Genomic DNA, 23,955 nt, shown 5'->3' with positions numbered 1-23,955 from the left:
TTGTTGTGTTCTGTTGTTCGGTGCTGTTCCCGTTGAATTTGATGTAATACGTGGGGGGGGGGATATGTTTATTAAGAAAAAAGGAAAGGAAAGGTTAGCCAGGCAAAGAGCCGGCTTGCTATTCCAAAAAAAAGGAAAAAGGGGAAGGGGAAAATGAAAAAGAGAAGGAAGGAGAAAGAAAAAACAAAAAGGGCAAACAACATTACGTATACTTTAATATTCTACTCACGTACAAGTTGTGATACTGTAACTTTGTTGTTTTCGTTTTTATCTTTTGTGTCAATTACGAATATCTGTGCTCATGCGCGGGGGGGGGGGGATATGTTTAATAGAAAGAAAAGAGAAGAGGAAATGTGAGCCATGCTGATGGCGACTTGCTATTACAAAAATCAAATGAAACCTGCTGTATGTAGCCACTCACTTGTGCAAGAGAAACAGCGAAAGACAAGGAACAATTAGGTACAAGGTAAAAAAAAAAAGATCCTTGCATATGGATCCCATATCTGCTTCAGGAAGAGCAGGGCTGCTCCGGTGTCGACGTCATCTGTAAAAGTTCTTTCTGACTTCCTTTCAGGGTTCCGTGCATGGTTGTCTTTTTCTTGATGTCCTCAGTTCCTGGAACTCTCGTTGAAGATCCAGACTGTTCAGACGCCTTGCGGAAGTACAACCGCCTTCTGAGAGTTGATATGTGGCTAGGCAATCGAATATCACTCTTGTCGACTGCAGCATTCAGAAGTTCCCTGTTGACTGCTCGGAGTAACTCTGTAAAGTCCTGTTGTTCCATGGTCTTGGCAGACTTGTCGAATACTTTGCAGAAATGTTCAATGAATGCGTCGGTAGACTCCTTGCCTTCTGCGAAACCAAAACAAATGCAATCTGAACTGCATCTGCGATACGCGAGAGTACAACTTTATTTTGTAACTGCATGTGAACGAAGTGTGGCTACTGGAGACACCATTTAGCGAACGGTCATTTTAGGAAAGTTCTGACCTGTTTGCTGTCCCGAGGTGCAGATGAAGAAATCAGGCTCGCCCGGCAATGTATTTCTCGACGTCGTGTCACTGAATCCGCTGCATACGCTCATTTCTCGGCTTGTCTTCGACGTCTACCAACAGACAGAATAACAATGATCAGATTACTGTAGACATGCGCGGTCGCACTGGTACAAGAAACAAGTACATAGTCATGACCCGTGCCAGCCTTATGATGCGTTCTTTCGTGACAGCCTTATGATGTAAGAAGTCCAGTGAAATACTCTGAACATAAGTCCGTGACAACAAGTCCTGCAGTTGGGACCGCCCACTCATCCATGGAAGGCTCCTGCAATTGGCTACGAGCCTTTGCACGACGCCTCCGCTTTGCGATCTAGTTCTGTCTCTCTTTCTCTCTCTCTCTCGCCCCAGTCCCCCATTTGGCCGCGCCGTACTACATTCGCGCGCGCGGAGCGATTCTTGTATGGGAGCGGGGTCAAGTGCATGCATGACTTATGCTGTCCCTGACTATAGTTTCGGTGGTATACTCACGTGGATGAAGAAGAGCTTGGGTTTGCCCAAGAGGTTGGAAGCATTTGCTCCGTCAAAAGTTTCCGTGAGGTCTTTTATGCTCACGGAGCCGTCCTGGGTGCACAGGTCATCTGTCAGCTGATGCACAAATGTCAGGAAACAACAGGCCACCATGTCCCAGTTGCCCTTCGCTTCTGAAAGCACAAGACGTTCTGTCCTGAGACTTCTATGCGCAGGGCGACAAAGGTTTACCGAACACGCGATCGGGGCGGAAGCGGGCGAGTTCACTCCTTCAGAGGGGTGGGCGAGTGCGCTTGTCGCTACACAGCGAGCTCAGATGTATACTAACTCCCCGCCGCCCCCCCCCCCTCGGTCTCCCACTCTTTCCTGCTGTCTTCTCTCCATCTGTCCACATCTATTCGCCGCTCATAGCCACAGTTGCTTCGCGGCGCTAACACGAAATAAAAAAAAATATGTGTGGCTAGCAGCTACTCACAAACACACATGAGTTCATACATTTACGGGCAAGTCAACGGACGTACCTTTCTCCAGGTTTTGAAACAACTCTTCCTTCGCAGGGTCAACATAAACTTTCACCCGGAATCCCCACTGCTCAAATGTATTTTGCAGCTTGTCCGCAAGTGAGCTGTCAGGACGTTTCCCTATAGGTATCGGTCCTATGCCAGACTTCGGCATCGTAACGCGTGGAGGGTTCTGGAAAAGGAGGAACCACACAAGCATACATAAGTTACGATCATAAATTTGTGTCGTGGAACTTGGAATCGCAAGTTTAAGTGCCACGCTGACGCGTCTTCGCAAACCGTACGTGTGTGTCGTAGAAATATAGTGTGTTGAGATAAGTTTCTGACGCCATGCAACCGCCAGGAATATTTTAAAATATATTTTACAGTTTTGGGTGTGTAGCGATTCTCCGAATGGACCTCTTTTGTCGTCAATTTGGGGGGTGACGTCACGAATACGCGCATCTACCGTGCTTTCACTGGCGCTGGCCGTCTTCCAACGTAGGGCGGAGAGCGAAGGTGGGAAGACACTGTTGCTAGGGCGCAGACGTCAGAGTTCCCGGAGACGTCACGCACCATTTGAGAATCCGAAACTATTCAGCTCTGTTATTTATTTGAAAAACTTGTAGAACCGCGTAATGAGCATAGTGTTTCACGTAGCCTTTTAAAGAGGGTAATTTTTAACAGGAGTCAAAATCTTATTTTTTAAGTGTATAGTAGCTCTTTATTGTACACAATGTTTCGGATGAAAAGCTTTGTCACGAGTTCCGTGCAGCGAAAGAATGGAAAGTAAAGAAGTATAGGGTATCGAAAGTCTGTGGACTCACTCTAACATCGATGATGATGCACGCACCTCCCCGAGGAGTATTCAGATAGTAATCATCAGGGTCGCTTTTCCCTACAGCTATGCGTCCTGCCGCCCCTTTTTCAGGCCCTGTGGTTTCCATGGCACGCCTGCATTGTGAAACATAACTGGTGGACGAAAGCACTGATACTCCATCATCTTTATAAGCAAGAATGGCTTCAATGGGTGAGTTAAGACATCTTTGGAGTAGGGTCGCTGGCAACATACAGGGCAACATCGCAACAGATGGCGCGAGTACAGTGTGGACAATCACGCAAGTAAGCTACATGTTGTAACTGTCACTGGTGTCTTAGGGATGCTCTTTCTTCGTCTTTGTTCTTTTTTTCTTTTCTTTTTTTCACACGACGGGATTGACGCAAGTGGCATCTGTTGAACATGAGAGAAGTGATGTTCTGAGGTTGGAACAACATAGAAGGGACAAATACAAACAAAGCCTCAAATTGCCTAAGAAATTAACGACGATGAAAGATGAAAGTGGCTGAAAAGGTTAGCCAGCTGTAGGACGCGAACCCACGTCTTCTGGATTACTGGTCCAGGGCTCTACCAATTGAGCTAAGCTAACACGCCTCCCCAGCGACTTTCGGGGTGCGTCATCTGAAGGGGCAAACCAGTCACTCACTCTCACTCATCCTCCTTTCACTCTTCCATTTTTGCTCACTCACACACACATTTATACGACGGGATCGACGCAGGCGGCAACTGTTGAACATGAAAGAACTGATGTTCTGAGGTTGGAAAAACATAGAAGGGACAAATACAAACAAAGCCTCAAATTGCCTAAGAAATTAACGACGATGAAAGATGAAAGTGGCTGAAAAGGTTAGCCAGCTGTAGGACGCGAACCCACGTCTTCTGGATTACTGGTCCAGGGCTCTACCAATTGAGCTAAGCTAACACGCCTCCCCAGCGACTTTCGGGGTGCGTCATCTGAAGGGGCAAACCAGTCACTCACTCTCACTCATCCTCCTTTCACTCTTCCATTTTTGCTCACTCACACACACATTTATACGACGGGATCGACGCAGGCGGCAACTGTTGAACATGAAAGAACTGATGTTCTGAGGTTGGAAAAACATAGAAGGGACAAATACAAACAAAGCCTCAAATTGCCTAAGAAATTAACGACGATGAAAGATGAAAGTGGCTGAAAAGGTTAGCCAGCTGTAGGACGCGAACCCACGTCTTCTGGATTACTGGTCCAGGGCTCTACCAATTGAGCTAAGCTAACACGCCTCCCCAGCGACTTTCGGGGTGCGTCATCTGAAGGGGCAAACCAGTCACTCACTCTCACTCATCCTCCTTTCACTCTTCCATTTTTGCTCACTCACACACACATTTATACGACGGGATCGACGCAGGCGGCAACTGTTGAACATGAAAGAACTGATGTTCTGAGGTTGGAAAAACATAGAAGGGACAAATACAAACAAAGCCTCAAATTGCCTAAGAAATTAACGACGATGAAAGATGAAAGTGGCTGAAAAGGTTAGCCAGCTGTAGGACGCGAACCCACGTCTTCTGGATTACTGGTCCAGGGCTCTACCAATTGAGCTAAGCTAACACGCCTCCCCAGCGACTTTCGGGGTGCGTCATCTGAAGGGACAAACCAGTCACTCACTCTCACTCATCCTCCTTTCACTCTTCCATTTTTGCTCACTCACACACACATTTATACGACGGGATCGACGCAGGCGGCAACTGTTGAACATGAAAGAACTGATGTTCTGAGGTTGGAAAAACATAGAAGGGACAAATACAAACAAAGCCTCAAATTGCCTAAGAAATTAACGACGATGAAAGATGAAAGTGGCTGAAAAGGTTAGCCAGCTGTAGGACGCGAACCCACGTCTTCTGGATTACTGGTCCAGGGCTCTACCAATTGAGCTAAGCTAACACGCCTCCCCAGCGACTTTCGGGGTGCGTCATCTGAAGGGACAAACCAGTCACTCACTCTCACTCATCCTCCTTTCACTCTTCCATTTTTGCTCACTCACACACACATTTATACGACGGGATCGACGCAGGCGGCAACTGTTGAACATGAAAGAACTGATGTTCTGAGGTTGGAAAAACATAGAAGGGACAAATACAAACAAAGCCTCAAATTGCCTAAGAAATTAACGACGATGAAAGATGAAAGTGGCTGAAAAGGTTAGCCAGCTGTAGGACGCGAACCCACGTCTTCTGGATTACTGGTCCAGGGCTCTACCAATTGAGCTAAGCTAACACGCCTCCCCAGCGACTTTCGGGGTGCGTCATCTGAAGGGACAAACCAGTCACTCACTCTCACTCATCCTCCTTTCACTCTTCCATTTTTGCTCACTCACACACACATTTATACGACGGGATCGACGCAGGCGGCAACTGTTGAACATGAAAGAACTGATGTTCTGAGGTTGGAAAAACATAGAAGGGACAAATACAAACAAAGCCTCAAATTGCCTAAGAAATTAACGACGATGAAAGATGAAAGTGGCTGAAAAGGTTAGCCAGCTGTAGGACGCGAACCCACGTCTTCTGGATTACTGGTCCAGGGCTCTACCAATTGAGCTAAGCTAACACGCCTCCCCAGCGACTTTCGGGGTGCGTCATCTGAAGGGACAAACCAGTCACTCACTCTCACTCATCCTCCTTTCACTCTTCCATTTTTGCTCACTCACACACACATTTATACGACGGGATCGACGCAGGCGGCAACTGTTGAACATGAAAGAACTGATGTTCTGAGGTTGGAAAAACATAGAAGGGACAAATACAAACAAAGCCTCAAATTGCCTAAGAAATTAACGACGATGAAAGATGAAAGTGGCTGAAAAGGTTAGCCAGCTGTAGGACGCGAACCCACGTCTTCTGGATTACTGGTCCAGGGCTCTACCAATTGAGCTAAGCTAACACGCCTCCCCAGCGACTTTCGGGGTGCGTCATCTGAAGGGACAAACCAGTCACTCACTCTCACTCATCCTCCTTTCACTCTTCCATTTTTGCTCACTCACACACACATTTATACGACGGGATCGACGCAGGCGGCAACTGTTGAACATGAAAGAACTGATGTTCTGAGGTTGGAAAAACATAGAAGGGACAAATACAAACAAAGCCTCAAATTGCCTAAGAAATTAACGACGATGAAAGATGAAAGTGGCTGAAAAGGTTAGCCAGCTGTAGGACGCGAACCCACGTCTTCTGGATTACTGGTCCAGGGCTCTACCAATTGAGCTAAGCTAACACGCCTCCCCAGCGACTTTCGGGGTGCGTCATCTGAAGGGACAAACCAGTCACTCACTCTCACTCATCCTCCTTTCACTCTTCCATTTTTGCTCACTCACACACACATTTATACGACGGGATCGACGCAGGCGGCAACTGTTGAACATGAAAGAACTGATGTTCTGAGGTTGGAAAAACATAGAAGGGACAAATACAAACAAAGCCTCAAATTGCCTAAGAAATTAACGACGATGAAAGATGAAAGTGGCTGAAAAGGTTAGCCAGCTGTAGGACGCGAACCCACGTCTTCTGGATTACTGGTCCAGGGCTCTACCAATTGAGCTAAGCTAACACGCCTCCCCAGCGACTTTCGGGGTGCGTCATCTGAAGGGACAAACCAGTCACTCACTCTCACTCATCCTCCTTTCACTCTTCCATTTTTGCTCACTCACACACACATTTATACGACGGGATCGACGCAGGCGGCAACTGTTGAACATGAAAGAACTGATGTTCTGAGGTTGGAAAAACATAGAAGGGACAAATACAAACAAAGCCTCAAATTGCCTAAGAAATTAACGACGATGAAAGATGAAAGTGGCTGAAAAGGTTAGCCAGCTGTAGGACGCGAACCCACGTCTTCTGGATTACTGGTCCAGGGCTCTACCAATTGAGCTAAGCTAACACGCCTCCCCAGCGACTTTCGGGGTGCGTCATCTGAAGGGACAAACCAGTCACTCACTCTCACTCATCCTCCTTTCACTCTTCCATTTTTGCTCACTCACACACACATTTATACGACGGGATCGACGCAGGCGGCAACTGTTGAACATGAAAGAACTGATGTTCTGAGGTTGGAAAAACATAGAAGGGACAAATACAAACAAAGCCTCAAATTGCCTAAGAAATTAACGACGATGAAAGATGAAAGTGGCTGAAAAGGTTAGCCAGCTGTAGGACGCGAACCCACGTCTTCTGGATTACTGGTCCAGGGCTCTACCAATTGAGCTAAGCTAACACGCCTCCCCAGCGACTTTCGGGGTGCGTCATCTGAAGGGACAAACCAGTCACTCACTCTCACTCATCCTCCTTTCACTCTTCCATTTTTGCTCACTCACACACACATTTATACGACGGGATCGACGCAGGCGGCAACTGTTGAACATGAAAGAACTGATGTTCTGAGGTTGGAAAAACATAGAAGGGACAAATACAAACAAAGCCTCAAATTGCCTAAGAAATTAACGACGATGAAAGATGAAAGTGGCTGAAAAGGTTAGCCAGCTGTAGGACGCGAACCCACGTCTTCTGGATTACTGGTCCAGGGCTCTACCAATTGAGCTAAGCTAACACGCCTCCCCAGCGACTTTCGGGGTGCGTCATCTGAAGGGACAAACCAGTCACTCACTCTCACTCATCCTCCTTTCACTCTTCCATTTTTGCTCACTCACACACACATTTATACGACGGGATCGACGCAGGCGGCAACTGTTGAACATGAAAGAACTGATGTTCTGAGGTTGGAAAAACATAGAAGGGACAAATACAAACAAAGCCTCAAATTGCCTAAGAAATTAACGACGATGAAAGATGAAAGTGGCTGAAAAGGTTAGCCAGCTGTAGGACGCGAACCCACGTCTTCTGGATTACTGGTCCAGGGCTCTACCAATTGAGCTAAGCTAACACGCCTCCCCAGCGACTTTCGGGGTGCGTCATCTGAAGGGACAAACCAGTCACTCACTCTCACTCATCCTCCTTTCACTCTTCCATTTTTGCTCACTCACACACACATTTATACGACGGGATCGACGCAGGCGGCAACTGTTGAACATGAAAGAACTGATGTTCTGAGGTTGGAAAAACATAGAAGGGACAAATACAAACAAAGCCTCAAATTGCCTAAGAAATTAACGACGATGAAAGATGAAAGTGGCTGAAAAGGTTAGCCAGCTGTAGGACGCGAACCCACGTCTTCTGGATTACTGGTCCAGGGCTCTACCAATTGAGCTAAGCTAACACGCCTCCCCAGCGACTTTCGGGGTGCGTCATCTGAAGGGACAAACCAGTCACTCACTCTCACTCATCCTCCTTTCACTCTTCCATTTTTGCTCACTCACACACACATTTATACGACGGGATCGACGCAGGCGGCAACTGTTGAACATGAAAGAACTGATGTTCTGAGGTTGGAAAAACATAGAAGGGACAAATACAAACAAAGCCTCAAATTGCCTAAGAAATTAACGACGATGAAAGATGAAAGTGGCTGAAAAGGTTAGCCAGCTGTAGGACGCGAACCCACGTCTTCTGGATTACTGGTCCAGGGCTCTACCAATTGAGCTAAGCTAACACGCCTCCCCAGCGACTTTCGGGGTGCGTCATCTGAAGGGACAAACCAGTCACTCACTCTCACTCATCCTCCTTTCACTCTTCCATTTTTGCTCACTCACACACACATTTATACGACGGGATCGACGCAGGCGGCAACTGTTGAACATGAAAGAACTGATGTTCTGAGGTTGGAAAAACATAGAAGGGACAAATACAAACAAAGCCTCAAATTGCCTAAGAAATTAACGACGATGAAAGATGAAAGTGGCTGAAAAGGTTAGCCAGCTGTAGGACGCGAACCCACGTCTTCTGGATTACTGGTCCAGGGCTCTACCAATTGAGCTAAGCTAACACGCCTCCCCAGCGACTTTCGGGGTGCGTCATCTGAAGGGACAAACCAGTCACTCACTCTCACTCATCCTCCTTTCACTCTTCCATTTTTGCTCACTCACACACACATTTATACGACGGGATCGACGCAGGCGGCAACTGTTGAACATGAAAGAACTGATGTTCTGAGGTTGGAAAAACATAGAAGGGACAAATACAAACAAAGCCTCAAATTGCCTAAGAAATTAACGACGATGAAAGATGAAAGTGGCTGAAAAGGTTAGCCAGCTGTAGGACGCGAACCCACGTCTTCTGGATTACTGGTCCAGGGCTCTACCAATTGAGCTAAGCTATCTTTTTTTTTTTTTTCACCTTTTATTAACAAAACACACAAGTGCACACTACAGGTACACTCTTAAAAATGAACTTCACCGCATAGCACGCTCTTAGCCAACCATCATCTCGAATGATATCGTTATCTGCCCTGATTTGATGGAAACGGGAGGCGTACGCCTTTTCTGTGACACTTATGCTGTTCATAATTGTCACAGAAAAGGCGTACGCCTCTCGTTTTCAACAAATCAGGACAGATAACGATATCATTCTCCACAATGGTTGGCTAGGAGCGGGCTATGCGGTGAAGTTCATTTTTAAGAGTGTACGTCACACGGTCGCAACGCCGTGGGCCATTACAAAACGTCTAAAGAGGAAACTGAAGACCTTTTGAATTTGTACATACGATTTTACAAGTACGTAAGGGCATCAGACAATATTTCTAACCAATCTGGCAGCTCTAAACATCGCATAAGGCACAGCTTAAGTTGAGATATTTCTATCTTAAGGTATTTCATAGGAGGCATTAACGGTTCTTCGTTCCTGTCAGCCATACGAAGTTTCCACAGACAGTACAAGGCTATAAACATGACAATATCGTACCTGACTGTTTCCCTCGGGTGTAATGGGAGAAACGGTATGGTGCGTGGGTTAAGCCGAAGTCGAGTTTTGAAAACTTTATACTGGAGATCGTCCCAGAAGAACGGGGCTTCTGTGCAGTCTAAGAAAAGGTGATCATGCGTTTCAGGAACTTTGCAGAACCTGCAGTCTGCCGACCAGGGCACGTATATGCCCTTCTGCGCGAGCCATGCCTTGACAGGTAGTGTTGACGTATGAAGTTTGTAAAAGAATGTCTTCATGTTTGGTTTGATTGGCATCCTTTGGACTCGAACCAAAACATCCCTGCCTGGCCAAGTGGGTGGAATATCTCGATAGACAGGCACAGGGAACAATGTATCGATCAAGTGGGCCGCCAGCGTTTTCTTGTTGACAGACAAGAGGTATTCAAGGGTAAACCTGGCTTTCAAAAACAGCATGCACTCAACGACCTCCTTGAAAAAGCCTGTTAACCGCATCGTTCCCTCTGTGAACGTGACAGCTAAGCTAACACGCCTCCCCAGCGACTTTCGGGGTGCGTCATCTGAAGGGACAAACCAGTCACTCACTCTCACTCATCCTCCTTTCACTCTTACATTTTTGCTCACTCGTACACACATTTATACGACGGGATCGACGCAGGCGGCAACTGTTGAACATGACAGAACTGATGTTCTGAGGTTGGAAAAACATAGAAGGGACAAATACAAACAAAGCCTCAAATTGCCTAAGAAATTAACGATGAAAGATGAAAGTGGCTGAAAAGGTTAGCCAGCTGTAGGACTCGAACCCACATCTTCTGGATTACCGGTCCAGGGCTCTACCAATTGAGCTAAGCTAACACGCCTCCCCAGCGACATTCGGGGTGTGTCAGCTGAAGGGACAAACCGGTAACATCTCATTACGGCCGAAAGTCTCATTACGGACGAAAATCCTTTAATCCCCAAGTGTCTCGTTGCGGCCAAAGTCTCAGTACGGCCGAAGGTAGTCTCATTACGGCCGAAGATGTCTCATAACGGCCAAAAAGAAAAAAGAAGCATCCACCATATTAGCTGTGTATATACTGTGTTTTATGCTTCCCAAAATGTGTCCGAGGCGGTGTGCCCCCACGGCTTGTGGTGTGTCACACACAATGGTTCATGCACACAATATTGCGACAGTGTTTCATGCATCCCTCGTGAAAAATGTTTTTATTGTCATATGTGTCACACGATATTCGTATGTGTTACGCCATTTACTCTCAGTATTCCAGCAACATCCTACTCGTTGGTTCTGTGAGCAAACTGTGTGTGTGTTCTGAAAAGTACTCCACAAGGGAGCCCACTGGGAGCTCCAGGAGCCACATGACCTATGACCATGATCTTCTCCCCCACTAGCTGCCTTCTACAATTTACGTCCACCTGAAATTTAAAAAAAAGTACGTAAAGCACTGAACAAAATGGCATATGTCATCAAACAAGAGCATATGCTGTCAAGCAGACTTTTTTCCATATATTCAAAACATATTCAAGAATTATAGACAACAATGACAATTACGTCATAATGATCATTATGACGTAATTGTCATTGTTGTATCTTTGTTGTATGTCATTGTTGTATGTTGCATCAGCGATGCAGCTGCATAGCCAGGAAAATATTTCAGGAGGTGTTTTATGAGACTTGACATGGGGTGGAGGAGTCCCCCTTGTCAGTGCTTTATCCAGACCCCCCACACACACACACACCCCGCTAACCTGTGCACCCCCTACAGGGGGTGCCCTTGCGATTTCAGCTTCAGATACGTCTGTAATGATATGTTAAGCTGTAATGACGTAACTATAATGATGACCTCCTCCCACAATTTTTTCCAACACCTCTCTCGTGCTTGGGATTCTGGATAAACTACTGCCCCTTGTTCATTTTCATGGGGCACTACATTAGAACTTATGCCACTGGACTGATGTCACAATGTTATAAGTGTGTGTCACTCTGGGCATTCGGAATTCCTCTAAGCTACAATATGTAAATTCAGAATATCCGAAGGGTAAGCATCAGATGTTACCTGCAGGCTTCATGCTGAAACGCGTGTACGCAAAACACTTCCGCCGTGGTGGGCGACGTCAGTGTAATCATACACGCAAGACAATTGCTGGCACATGGAGTAGTGGCAGCAACCTGAAAACGATACATTTTCTTGTTATATATGAGTAATCAAAAATATACATTTCCACATGTTTCGTTTTGTCGTTTGTAGGAAGCGCTAGTAAGGGAACAGCACTTGGTTGGTCACATGCAAGCCACAATGCGAGAGGTGCCGATATTTCGATTACGCGATCAAAAATTCTAGAACCAAAAAAAGTCTAGAACCATGCACATCTTCCCCATGCAACTACTTCCCCAGCATCGTGAGACATGACACCATGTATTCACGTATAGTGTAATGTGAAATGATATGCAGGAATGAAAAAGATGCCAACATACCTGTAATCCAGTGTCTCATAAGTTTGCTTCGTTTCCTGTAGCTACCATGAAGTGCAATGCGCAATTTAAAAGTTTCGTTTCGCCATGATGCTCACCACACATTGCTGCACATTTTCGCAAGCGTCACGCAATCCCACGTGACCTCTATTTGAGCAGTGAAAATAACTCGCGTCGTGGACATGCATGTTCATCTCAGCGCTAATCACGTTTTGCATGCTATAGAAGGAGGGGCGATCAATACTCTTCCTTTCGTGTTTTGATATATATCATATTACTCTCACTTCGGAAGTTCGGATGGTGTCTAGCAACGTTGACGCTGAACCCTCGTGGATCGCTGGCGCACGATGGCGGAATGGATGGCGGCGCGGTAAAGCGTGTTTTATAAAACGTGCTTGGATCGTTCCAAAAGTGAGAGCTTTCTGAAAGTGATACAGAGTGCACACTGTGAACAGAGTGAATACAGAGAACGACGGCGCAGTGAGGTAGCGTTGCGTTGTGGTATAGGAGACGAAGGGAGCCAAAGCGGGGAACCTAGACAGCATGGCTGCAGAAACCGAAACTGACGTGGTACAATGCGGTGCCTGCAACCGGTGGGCCTTCATAGGGGAAACCCCATTTAAGAACATGACAGAAGCGGAAGGAGCGACTTACAAATGTAATTTATGTGTCCAGATCGAAGTTGTTACAAAGGAGGTGAAGTTGATCGTGGAGGAAGAACAAAAGAGAAGGCAGCGCATAGAAGAAGAGATGAAGGTACTTACGACACAGCTAACACAATATGAGGAGTCGAGTGTAGCCGTGGCACAACTACAGGAAGCAGAGACAAAGTGGTCTTTGCTCCTACTGAAGGAGCAGGAAAAAAGGAGAGAGTTGGAAAAGGAAGTTAAGGAGATGCGGGCAGGTACCTGCAAATGCATGATATCAGCTCCAGTAAATGATGGAGACAAGGGGACCCCTCTTAAGACGGGAACTGAGATGGCACGAAGGCAAGATGAAGTCGACGGACAAGACATCCAGGCGCCCAATGGCAAAGATTAAGGAAAGCAGTCAAGTGCAAAACAGCCATCAAGCAGGCAGCTTGCCAATGATGGGTGTAAACCCGTACCAGAAGAGTCAGGAGCAATAGTGCACATGATCCGAAAATGGGGGAGTACTTGGGCAGGGAAGAAGAGAATGGCTCTTGGACAGTTGTGCAACACAGGAAACCGAGGAGACCAGCAGTAAACAACGAACAGCACAAGAGTCAAGAGACAAAAACTCAACGAAGTGCAAAGGGCGACCACATGCCCCTACAAAATTCAGAACAAGATTCAGAGCAGACAGCTAGAAGAGTCATTGTAGCAGGGGACTCCAATGTACAGAGAATAAAGGCTCCAACTCTGGCAAGAATGAACTATAATGCAAGGGTCGAGATCCTTGGCATTTCAGGAGCAACAACAATGCAAGTCATGGAGGAAATTGAGGAAAGACTGAAACAGGGAGAGCAGAGAACCCTGGTCATCATCCACGCGGGTCTGGTGGACATCCTCAATGGACAGAACCCGCAGCAAGTAGCCGACCAGCTCACTGCCACTTTTGAGCAGTGGAAAAAAAGGTTCCCTAATGTAATTTGTGAAATCTGTGCCGTACCATTGGTGGCAAACAACAACCATGCAGAAGTGTTGCCCATAATACGTGAACTGAATGAAGCCCTGAAACTAATGTGTGAGAATCTAGGGAACACAGTAAGCCTCCTGAACCCTGGATGGCACATGCAGAACTGCGTAAATGGTGGATTCCAGGGTGTCCACCTGACGCGGGAGGGAAGCTTCGCTCTTGGTGGATGGTTTGCTCGCAAGATCTGCATTTTTTTAGGGATGGAACATCAGAATTTTGGCAAGAGACAGAAGAGAAGCATCCACACAGGACCATACAGAGAAATATACCGCATGGTGGGCGAGGCCCTGAAACATATAACGAGAAGCAAACGGGAGTGGCCACGTATGATGTGGTAATAGATGGAAACCCCAGAGGTAGTGTTGAGGAAAAGCAATCAGAGAAGAAAAGGAAACGGCAGAATCGAAGACACAAACGGAAAAGTAAAGGACGAGAGCATTTGAAAATTGCCTACTTAAATATGCAGGGGGGCCGCCAAGAAAAAAAGTGGAAGGAAATGGCCGACCTACTGGTATCAGAACAGATAACAGCATTCCTGGTCACTGAGACACACTTACGGGGGCTGGAAAGTCCACCGCATGTGGAAGGCTATATATGGTAAGGCCAGAACAGAGAGGAAGGGGAACGAAGAGGAGTGGGCATAGGCTTTATTGGAAAATCCACAAGAGCGTGGCGACGGATTAAAGAAGAGTGCAAAGAGCACATGTGGGTAGAAACCACTCTGAGTAGGAGGAAATTGGCAATAGGAATAGTGTATTGGTGGACTGGTAATCAGGAGGTTGAGAATACCAGGATTGCCAGATGCTTAGAAGCTGACATAAGCGAGCTCAGAAAAACAGACACAGTCTTAATTATGGGGGATTTCAATGCCCATATAGATGAACTGGATGGACGAACAGATAACATTGGGCATAGACTCTTGGAGATTGTCGAAAACCAGGATCTCACCATAACAAACTTGCTTCAGTCAACAGCAGCCACCCACACGTGGACACAAAGGGATAAGAAAAGCAATATCGATTACTGTCTTTTATCCAACAAATCCATGAACATCTTCAGAGGGCTAGATATTGACGAAGATGGGGGAAACAGTATTGGGAGTGACCATAGAACACTGACAGTACGATTGGGCCATCACCAGCAGGACGAACAGAAAGGCAAAGACGGACACCAGAGAACAAATCTCTCAGAGGAAGAAATGGCTGAACTAATGCAGGCATGGGAAGAAGATCCCAAGAAGATGACAGATTACATGGAGTGGACCGATACAGCAACCAGCCTAATAGAGCAGAAGAAGAACTCCAAGGAACCACCGAGACCCCACCACAGAACATGGTGGGACGACGAAATCAAAGAAGCCATCAAAGCAAGAAAAAACGCAAGCAGAGAGCACCGTCACTGTATTTCCCGGGGAGTCCCCATGAAGGAGGTAATCCAATCATGGAACCACTACAGGGACCTCAAGCAGAAAGCAAGTGAAATGACACAAAGAAAACAAAAGATGTTCAATGCAAGATTGCTCAAGTCCATTCGAGAAAGTGGAAAAAACGGGCCACGAAAATTTTGGAAACACATAAAAGAATGTGAAAAACAAGAGAAAGCGAGAACAAATCTATTACATCCAGTAGGGGGAAGACCACTCAATATCAGAGAAACCCGACAACTAGTGACACAGCACCTTACAGCCATGTTTGCTGCTGATGATGCCAAATTGGAAGAACCATTAGCAAGCAATAACCATACCAACGAGGATGACCAAGGGATGCTGAGGACCACTGAAGGATGGGAACCCATTGCCACAGAAGAAGTACAGAGAGCAATCAGGAAGACCCCCACAAACACCGCAACAGGATTAGACGGAATTCCGGCAAGTGCCATGAATACACTAAGAAAACAAAGAATGGAAGAATTAAGATGCTATTTAAACAAAATGATGAAGGAAAAGAACATCCCAAAGGCCTGGAAGACAAGCCCAGTTTCATTAATATATAAGGGAAAAGGAAGCAAAAGTGACCTCACGGCATATAGACCGATCACAATAACATCTGTCGTATACAGGATATTTATGCGAATAATCAAGAGCAGACTGGAGGAACTCGTTGACGAAAGAGGCTTATTAAGGAACCTGCAATTTGGATTCAGAAGGGGCCGGCAAATTGAAGACAACCTATTCATCTTAACCCAGTGCATCGAAATGGCAGAAAGGGAGCGAAGGGACCTGTGGGCATGCTTTCTTGACATCAAAAAAGCCTACGACAGCGTTGTACACGAAGTTCTGTGGCAGACCTTAAAAGAGTTAAAGATCGAAAAGGACATAGTTGACCTTCTTCAAAACATCTACTCAGGGAACAATATCATTGGCTGCTGGGAAGGGATAAAAACAGAAGAAATTAGAGTCACCAAAGGGCTACGGCAGGGGTGTCCCCTATCTCCACTCCTGTTCATGCTATATATTTCACGTCTTGAAGCAAACCTTGAGGATTCACAACTGGGATTTGATATATCATACAAGAAATCAGGACAGATAGTACAACAAAATGTACCCGGCACGATTTATGCGGACGATATCGTCCTCCTGGCAAACACCAGAGAGGAGCTACAGAACCTTATGGATATCTGCGACAAAGGTGGCTAACAAATGGGGCTGAAATTTAGTGCTACGAAAAGCAAAGTTATGTGCTGGAGCTGGGAAAATGGGCAGGCACCCATAAATGATGAAATGGAAGAATGCAAAATGCAAGGGAAACCGGTGGCGAACACGATGCAAACAAAGTATTTGGGAGGGGTGGTGTCAGCAGGCCGGCAATACTTGATAGAGCTTGAGAAGCAATTACGAAGCAAGGCTACTAGGTATGTTGGAATGCTCAGGGCTAGAGCACTGTGGTCCTTTAACCGTTATGAAGTGACGCGTGAGCTGTGGAAGGCTGTGGCGGTGCCAGCTCTTACATATAACAACGCAGTGCTGTGTATGACATCACCCACGGTGCAACATCTCGATAGGAAACAGAGAGAGGCGGGAAGAGTGGCGTTGAGGGCACGCAAAACGGCAACAGGTGCAGCTATTCAGGGGGACATGGGTTGGTCGGAATTCGGGGCTCGTGAAGCGAAAGCGAAAATATCATACGAGGAGAGAATTAGAACCCTACCAGAATCGTGGATAGTGAAGAAATTGTACCTTAGCATGATATATAAAGACATTCACACCAGATGGAGAAGAAAGACGACAGGTTGGAAGAGAGAAATTGGAGTCACCGAAAAGACACTCGACGACGAAGCAATATATGACAGAAGGGAAATTCGCTAACCAGGCAACCTAACCAGGCTATTTCGCTAACCTAACCAGGCAATGGGAAACAAGAAAATGGCAAAACGGCGTACGCAAGAAAAAGGCTCTAACGATCTACGCGGAAGGGAAAACTGAGATCTCTGCGGAAAGATGTTATGACAACTCTGTTGGTAGCGCGCTTTTATTTGAAGCGAGGGCAGGAGTGCTAAGGACCAGGCAATGGTGGAAGAAAATACGGGACAAAACAGAAGACGAGCACTCGCCGGCAGTGTTGCCAAATCTCATTCGCAGGAAGTCGCTAGTGGCGCCCCGAAAAGTCATTAAAAGTCGCTAAAATTGAAAGTGAAAGTCGCTAAAAAAGTCGCTGCCGCTATTGTGCCCTTTTTGTTTGTTGCATGCTATGAAACAATATGGTGACAGCCCTACTAAGATGATTCGGCAAATGAGCGCAGTGGATGGCCAAGAGAGAACATGAAAAAATGGGCATGAGTGGATAAGAATGAGATAAAGTAAATGAAATTCAGCACTTTGAACATCTTCTGTAGATTTTTTTCTCGTTTTGTCACCGGAGGCACTGAACATTGTTTGTTTATTGCTTACAAAACGTTCCGACGCCTTCTCGTGCTTTTGCGACCTGCTTGTCGACAACCTTGCATAAACGGTGGTTAGAAGAACCGGTTAGAACGCACCCACAGTGCTGTAATGGCGACCGGGTGACGTCAGGCAAAATAGCTCCTCTCGAGGGAACTGCCGTAATGGTTGCAGCGCATATCAGTGGGCGCGGTCATGACGCCCCTACAGTGCTGTAATGGCAACCAGGTGACGCCAAGTAAGATGGCTGCCAGGAAACTGCCGTATACGTGCACAGCACCCTTGTGTCAGTCTTTGACTGAACGAAGCTATCCCTTGAATACTGGCAGCATCACCCAGCTCTTGCGGTATTTCTGATGTTACTTAAGAGGTTTTTGGAAAGTGCTTGCGTTTAGGCCACATGGCGCGTCAGAAATGGGGCAAACTGGAAACAGCTCAAATAAACTAGCGCTGCGAAGAACAACGAAACTGCACCACTACACGCTGCAGGGAGCACGCTGAGAGATCTCTGTTACAGGTGATTGGCCCTGATCAGTTAGGCCAGCAAAAAGTGGCGCGATTTCATATTATTCTTCGCCAGAGCTTGACGACCACTGAAATGTGACTTCATGAAGTATTTGTGTCGCTAAAAACTCGCTGAACATGTCAGAAAGTCACCAAAAAATCCGCTAATCCCAAATACAAAATTTTGTCGTTAAACAGACCCCGAAATCAGCTAAATTTAGCGACTTTTCTCCAAATTTGGCAACACTGCTCGCCGGAGACGATGAAAACAGTATGCGCCATCTGCGAGGAAACAGTGGAGACAACCGAGCACAATTGTGTTGAATTGCCAACGTATCCCTCCAAAGGCAGAGGCAGTTTCTTTGAAAGAGGCGCTGGGCTTTGGCACATATGCACATATTAATACAACCAAAAGAAGGCTGGAATATTGGTGGGGGGAAACGAACAAGGAGCACATATAAGGAACTTTAAACTGGCTAGGACACGCAGAGCTCACTGCCGTGACCACCCGTTACAAAGGGCGCAGCCAACAAGATCATCATCATTATCATCATCATCCAAATAGGCCCTGCCCCCAAACATCCATCCATCCATCCATGTGTTAAAGGGGCAATAAACAGGTATGCAAGGTGCCCTTTATTGTAATGCAGTGTGATTCGTTTCCTACAGTGACGTTTAGCAAAAAATTTTGCCGCAAAAAAGTAAATAATGACGCCAAACCAACCGAATATTCGCTGCACTCTTTCGCGCTCATGCCCCGCCCTGCGATGCCCTGGCGAAAATAGCCACACGTCATTTTGACGTTGCGCACCACCAACTATTCAAGATGCGAGGCGCCTATAAACTGATTTTGTTTTAATATCGGGCAGTGAGGTCAATTCTAAACATATTTACACTTGTCAAGCCCAAGGTAGTCAGATTAAAAGGTACCAAAAGCCCACAATATTCCATTTCATGTGCGCACTATCTTTTCAGCGCTGTATTGCTCCGCGAGGTCACAGCGGTGTTCTCACAACCGGTTCTCCACGCGCGCTGCTTTTTGTGTCAACGAGGCCCGTCATTGGCTAGGGGTCCGAAATCTCCCCCATATCCAGTGACTGGAATGCAGCTTTGCTACACATACGAGACGTGTGACGTTTGTGCTCTCCGAGTAGGAAGGAGAGACTCACGCGGGTTATGCTCTTTGAATGGCATCGTTTCGTGGTAAAGGCGCTCGCTAAAAGTAAATGAATTTCATAATTGGATATCGTGAGCCACGTTCTTTCATAGAGCATAATAACTGGAGAACATTCCCTGAGCTGTTTAGTGCCCCTTTAAGTTCCATTCATCCATGTGCTAGCGATCAGTTGTAGTTTACGACGCAATAATATTATCTATCGATTTGTAGTGCTGTAACGTGCAAATTAGCGGACTTAAGCGGCACTTTATTTTCCCTCGTTGTCTTTCGAGCAGCGCGTATTGTTCCGGTGAAAATTGAGTTGAATGAATCGTCATAGTCCCAAGGTATATCGCGCTGTGTTGACCAAGACCGAGAACAAAGAATTCTGGTGAGTTATGCTTTCGTAGGCAGTCTGGCTTAGCAGTGTGTTATCCACACATAGTCGCATTCTCATACGAGTAATTTGACTGAATCAAAACAGCCGAAGTGCGTGTAATAGATGTAGGTGGGTATGTGTTAGTAGATTTGCACCGTTTGTGGTTCGTTGCGCGTTTAGGAACAACAAATTCATTCGAAGTTAAGACACCGATAATGCCGCACCGTACAGCAGCATTTATCATTGTGAGCCATATTTCATTTGTTAAAATTTGTCGTCATATTTATTCAAAAATAAAAGCACAAGTCGGCATACTTGAATTGATCTCCTCGAATTGCTTACCACGAACATCTGCAAATGTTGCGCATGCTTTTGCACTGTACTAAGCGCAAAAGCATATCTGATTACAATAAATATTACATTGTTATTTATAGCTATTTTCCATTTCAGTCATGATGCGTGCGTTTTCTTATTCAACTCTGGCAACTCCGAGTTACTCTCAGTCGGCGAAAAATAGCCAGAGTAGCCAGATTAGCAGAAATGACGTCATAACTCTGCGGCGAAAATTAGCCAGAGTAGACAGGAGACGTCGACGATACGTTGTCTGCTACCAACCGTCCTGTTGACAGACAATTTCGGTAGTGTTCAATTTGTAAGTGTAGGACTGGTTAAAAACTGTCGAACATTTTCAAAATTTGCTAGAGTGCATGCATGTGCGGTAAGTTGTTAAACAGGCAGTATTCCACCACTTCCACATCGTCTCGCCCGTCAGGCTAGTCCACCATTTTGAGCGCAGAGTAACTCAAGCCGTTCGAAAATTACGGTCAAAGGTGGCTATATACTCTGGAGTCACGGCTCAGTCAAAGGCTCTGACGTCGTTACCCAACTCCTGGATACTCGGGTTGAATAAGAAAACGCACCCGTTATGTGGGTACGCGAAGGATTCCGAAAAAAAAACAACAACATGGCTAACAGGATGTTGCTGCCATGACCTACTACTATACTAGAGACCTGGACATCCGCAATGCTCCCAGCATCGGGGTAGTAGTTCTGGCAATCGCCGCTTGCCTATGGGATTTGGCGCTAGCTCGCACTATTCGTTACCACGTGACTTGTCGAAACCGCGGCGATGTATGGTAGGCTGTGTTGACAACGACGAAGCAGTATAAGAGATATAATAGCGCGTGCTTAGCAACAGCCTGTGTATCCCTGCGTAGCAGACTAAAGGCGGTGGCACTTGCAGCGGTCACTAACATAACTAACCCGTGACCCGTCTCTCTCATAGGGGATCGCCAGGTGTCCATGTCTCTAGTATAGAGTAGGTCGTGGTTGCTGCCCAGGGAGTATTGGCTGAAGAGGTGAGCTGTTAAGATTACCAATTGTATCATACGGTTCTGTTGTGAAGTGAAAAATTGTGTGTAGTAGTGCACGAGAGTTAATTCGTGCACTACTTTTATAAGAAGAAACGAGAAAAGGAAAGTCATGCATGCATCATTTCATGAATTGTAATGTATCACTATTTCATATTCACATGTTTTCATTAAAGGGGTTGCAACAGGTCATCCCACGCTATCACAGATAACCGTAAAAGACGTTCTTTGCATCGATGTGAACCTGCATTGAAAGTTTCATAGCGGAGAGGGTAATAGAAGCGGAGAAATATGCATTGTGTTTACCTGGAAGTCACATTTTTTTGTCTAGATGAAGGTTTATGTTAGCCTTGTATGAAATAACACACACATAGCTACATGTATGCAGCTTGTGCACATTAAAACCAGCCATGTAGAGTCAAATGCCTGTTTTTTTTAAATATTCTAGCCTATTCACGGTTGCTCTTTGCTTATTGCAGGTCTACTCATTCCAGAAGCAAGAATTGTACCATTGTAAAGCGAATGGAAATAAACTGACGTCGACTGAGATAGGTGTTCCTTCTTGGCCAATGACTGTAGGATGTTTCCAAAAAATGTCACAACAAAGCCGATGTTCATCTCTCCACAAGCAGCTAACTCCTCCTAGTAGCCTGCTGTTTCACAGCAACATCAACACTACCTTTGGGGTGTACACATTACACAATATGGTGCATTGTGCTGTGGTATGATAACATACTGATTGTCACACAATATGTTTATATATATGATAAGGGCCCTAAGGGCACACTGCATGGCTTATACCCTCTGGAATGTATATCCATACCTGGCAGCAACATTGCATGTCAATGCATGTTACAATACACATTTTGACTTTTGGCCGTTATGAGACATCTTCGGCCGTAATGAGACTACCTTCGGCCGTAATGAGACACTTGGGGATTAAAGGATTATCAGCCGTATTGAGACTTTCGGCCGTAATGAGACTTCGGCCGTGGCCGTAATGAGACTTTGGGACTGCCAAATTTTTGTACAAATCTTCAGAAAAAAACTGTTATTTCAGTTGGAATGGTGTGCTATGGCCGTTGGCTTCTGAATTCATCAAGAAAAAAGTTATCTTTTTTGGCTAATTTTAGAGTTCAGTTAGCGAAATTACCTTAATTAATGTGTGACGTGAATGCAAACGCCCTGAATCTGTGGCAAAAGTATGTGTGTGTGTATTCCAAGTAGTTTCATAATTTTCTGAAGTTAAACCTATTTTTAGAAATTTAATGACACTTTCTCACCGGACACCCTGTAGAATAGAATAGATAGAATAACTTACAATGTGCCAGCCGCCGTTGGTGCGTCTGCGTGCTGTAGTGCTAAGTTAGAGGAGACAAGCAAGACGTATATTCAAAAACAGCATGCTACAGATACAGATACGGTAATCATTACATGTTTCATCAGTAATGGTAGATATAGTATTTGTATAAGATAGTAGTGCCTACAAACAGGTCAAGCAGAGCGTAGGAAATTGGATGAGCGTCTCCTCCAAGTCTTCTCTATGCACTCTTTTTCAATGAATATGGACTTACCAACTCTGAAGAGGAGCCTTTTTTTTTTTTGCATTCATTAACATTTCGTTGTTGTTGTTGTTGTTGTTGTTTTTCTCTTAGTATTGAAGAGGTATTAAGCTTCTATTATCATTCACCAGAATCCAACCTTTGTCGAATATAAGCACGGAGTGATATGTTGTTCAAGATGTTTCTACCCTGCGTCACACCGCAACTTCGCAAGTTATGCAAAAGGGGGCACATAGCATTTTCACCGAAGCGGTATCCGCATCGACGATTTCTCGACAGGGAACCGGCCAACTTTCTCACCGAACCCCCCCCTCCCCCCCAGACCCCCTATTTGTCACACCCAAACTGACCCAACCTCACTAGAGGTGAAATAACCCAACCCAACAACCCTACACCTTTTGCTAGATGGCAACCGCCGAGTCCGTTAGGCTTAGCCGTGTTTCTCCTGCGCTATAGAAGAAGTAAGGCATAAAAATAAACACCCTGTATAGCAGGATAGTTTACCGTGTTCTTGCCGTGTTACGCCCGGTCGCTGCGGTTCCGGCTCATTTGCGTATCAAGATTCGGGGATGGAGATTTGGAGAACTCACGTGCGTGTTTCAGGATTTGTTAAACGTTTCAACCTCTCAATATGCTATCTCGCTTTTGTCCGAACTCCCCAATTTAAAGAGGTAGTTAATAAATTTTAGTCGTCTTGTAGTTTAGGTACTTAGTCGTCTCGTAGTTGTAAGGCACAAAAATAAACACCCCGTACAGCTAGGTCGTAACGTGTCACACTACCTTGCTCTTGCGATGCCTCCTGTTGTACTTGTGACGGTTCAGATGTCGCCGGAATACCTTGACTCATTTCTCTTCCACGGTGTGATTCAGCCTCCAATTCAATGGCCTTCTTGTAAAGTGTGTCTATATCAGGGCCCTTCATCTTCTCAAGTTCAATGGAGATCCATTCTTCGCGGAGTCCCCGAATGAAAGTGGAGCATATAGCTTCATTAGGAATGTCCCCGTGCGATGATGCAAGCGACATTAGCTCCTTGTAGAACTCCGAAATGCTCTCTCCTTCACGCTGTTCCCGGTTGTGAAAATCACGGCGTATTTTGTGCTTCTTCTTTGCGTATAAGTCGTCTGCCATCTGTGCTGTGGTAGCCATGTTGCTATCCTATCCTCTTCGCCGCGCCTTTTCAGTAAGCCACTGTACACAAGACTGTTGGCGAGAGACCTGATTAGCAGAATTGCGACACAAACAGTAACACTCAGGAGGAAACTTGGGCACTGTTGTACCTGTAAAGCGCGAGATAAGTGCGTCGT

The 23,955-nt window shown here is 45.9% G+C and overlaps 2 protein-coding genes across 2 annotated transcripts in view; one reads left to right on the top strand and one right to left on the bottom strand.

The window, feature by feature from the left end:
• LOC135368945 (uncharacterized) overlaps positions 1-23,955 on the top strand; it is a 76,725-nt gene that overhangs the window by 51,173 nt on the left and 1,597 nt on the right. The gene's annotated exons all lie outside the window — the stretch shown is intronic.
• On the bottom strand, positions 198-23,904 carry LOC135368941 (uncharacterized). Its single transcript, XM_064602511.1, has 7 exons — positions 23,431-23,904; positions 22,410-22,449; positions 2,851-2,977; positions 2,045-2,216; positions 1,524-1,696; positions 991-1,105; positions 198-852 (listed from the first exon to the last, which is right to left on the bottom strand). Exons 1-7 carry the CDS (start codon positions 23,795-23,797, stop codon positions 509-511), a joined length of 1,338 nt encoding a protein of 445 aa, XP_064458581.1. The 5' UTR covers positions 23,798-23,904; the 3' UTR covers positions 198-508.

The sequence above is a fragment of the Ornithodoros turicata genome, chromosome 9 (genome assembly GCF_037126465.1).
Source record: "Ornithodoros turicata isolate Travis chromosome 9, ASM3712646v1, whole genome shotgun sequence".
Taxonomy (NCBI): Eukaryota; Metazoa; Arthropoda; class Arachnida; order Ixodida; family Argasidae; genus Ornithodoros; species Ornithodoros turicata.
This window is presented reverse-complemented; position numbering and strand designations above follow the sequence as displayed.

Bases quoted from the DNA above. Each gene is read 5' to 3' on its own strand.
- LOC135368941 (XM_064602511.1), bottom strand. From the start codon at position 23,797: ATGGCTACCACAGCACAGATGGCAGACGACTTATACGCAAAGAAGAAG. The intron at 2,978-22,409 runs GTAAGTTATTCT...TTCACAATGCAG, and splicing joins CCAACGGCGGCTGGCACATT to GCGTGCCATGGAAACCACAG. The intron at 853-990 runs GTCAGAACTTTC...TTGGTTTCGCAG, and splicing joins CACCTCGGGACAGCAAACAG to AAGGCAAGGAGTCTACCGAC.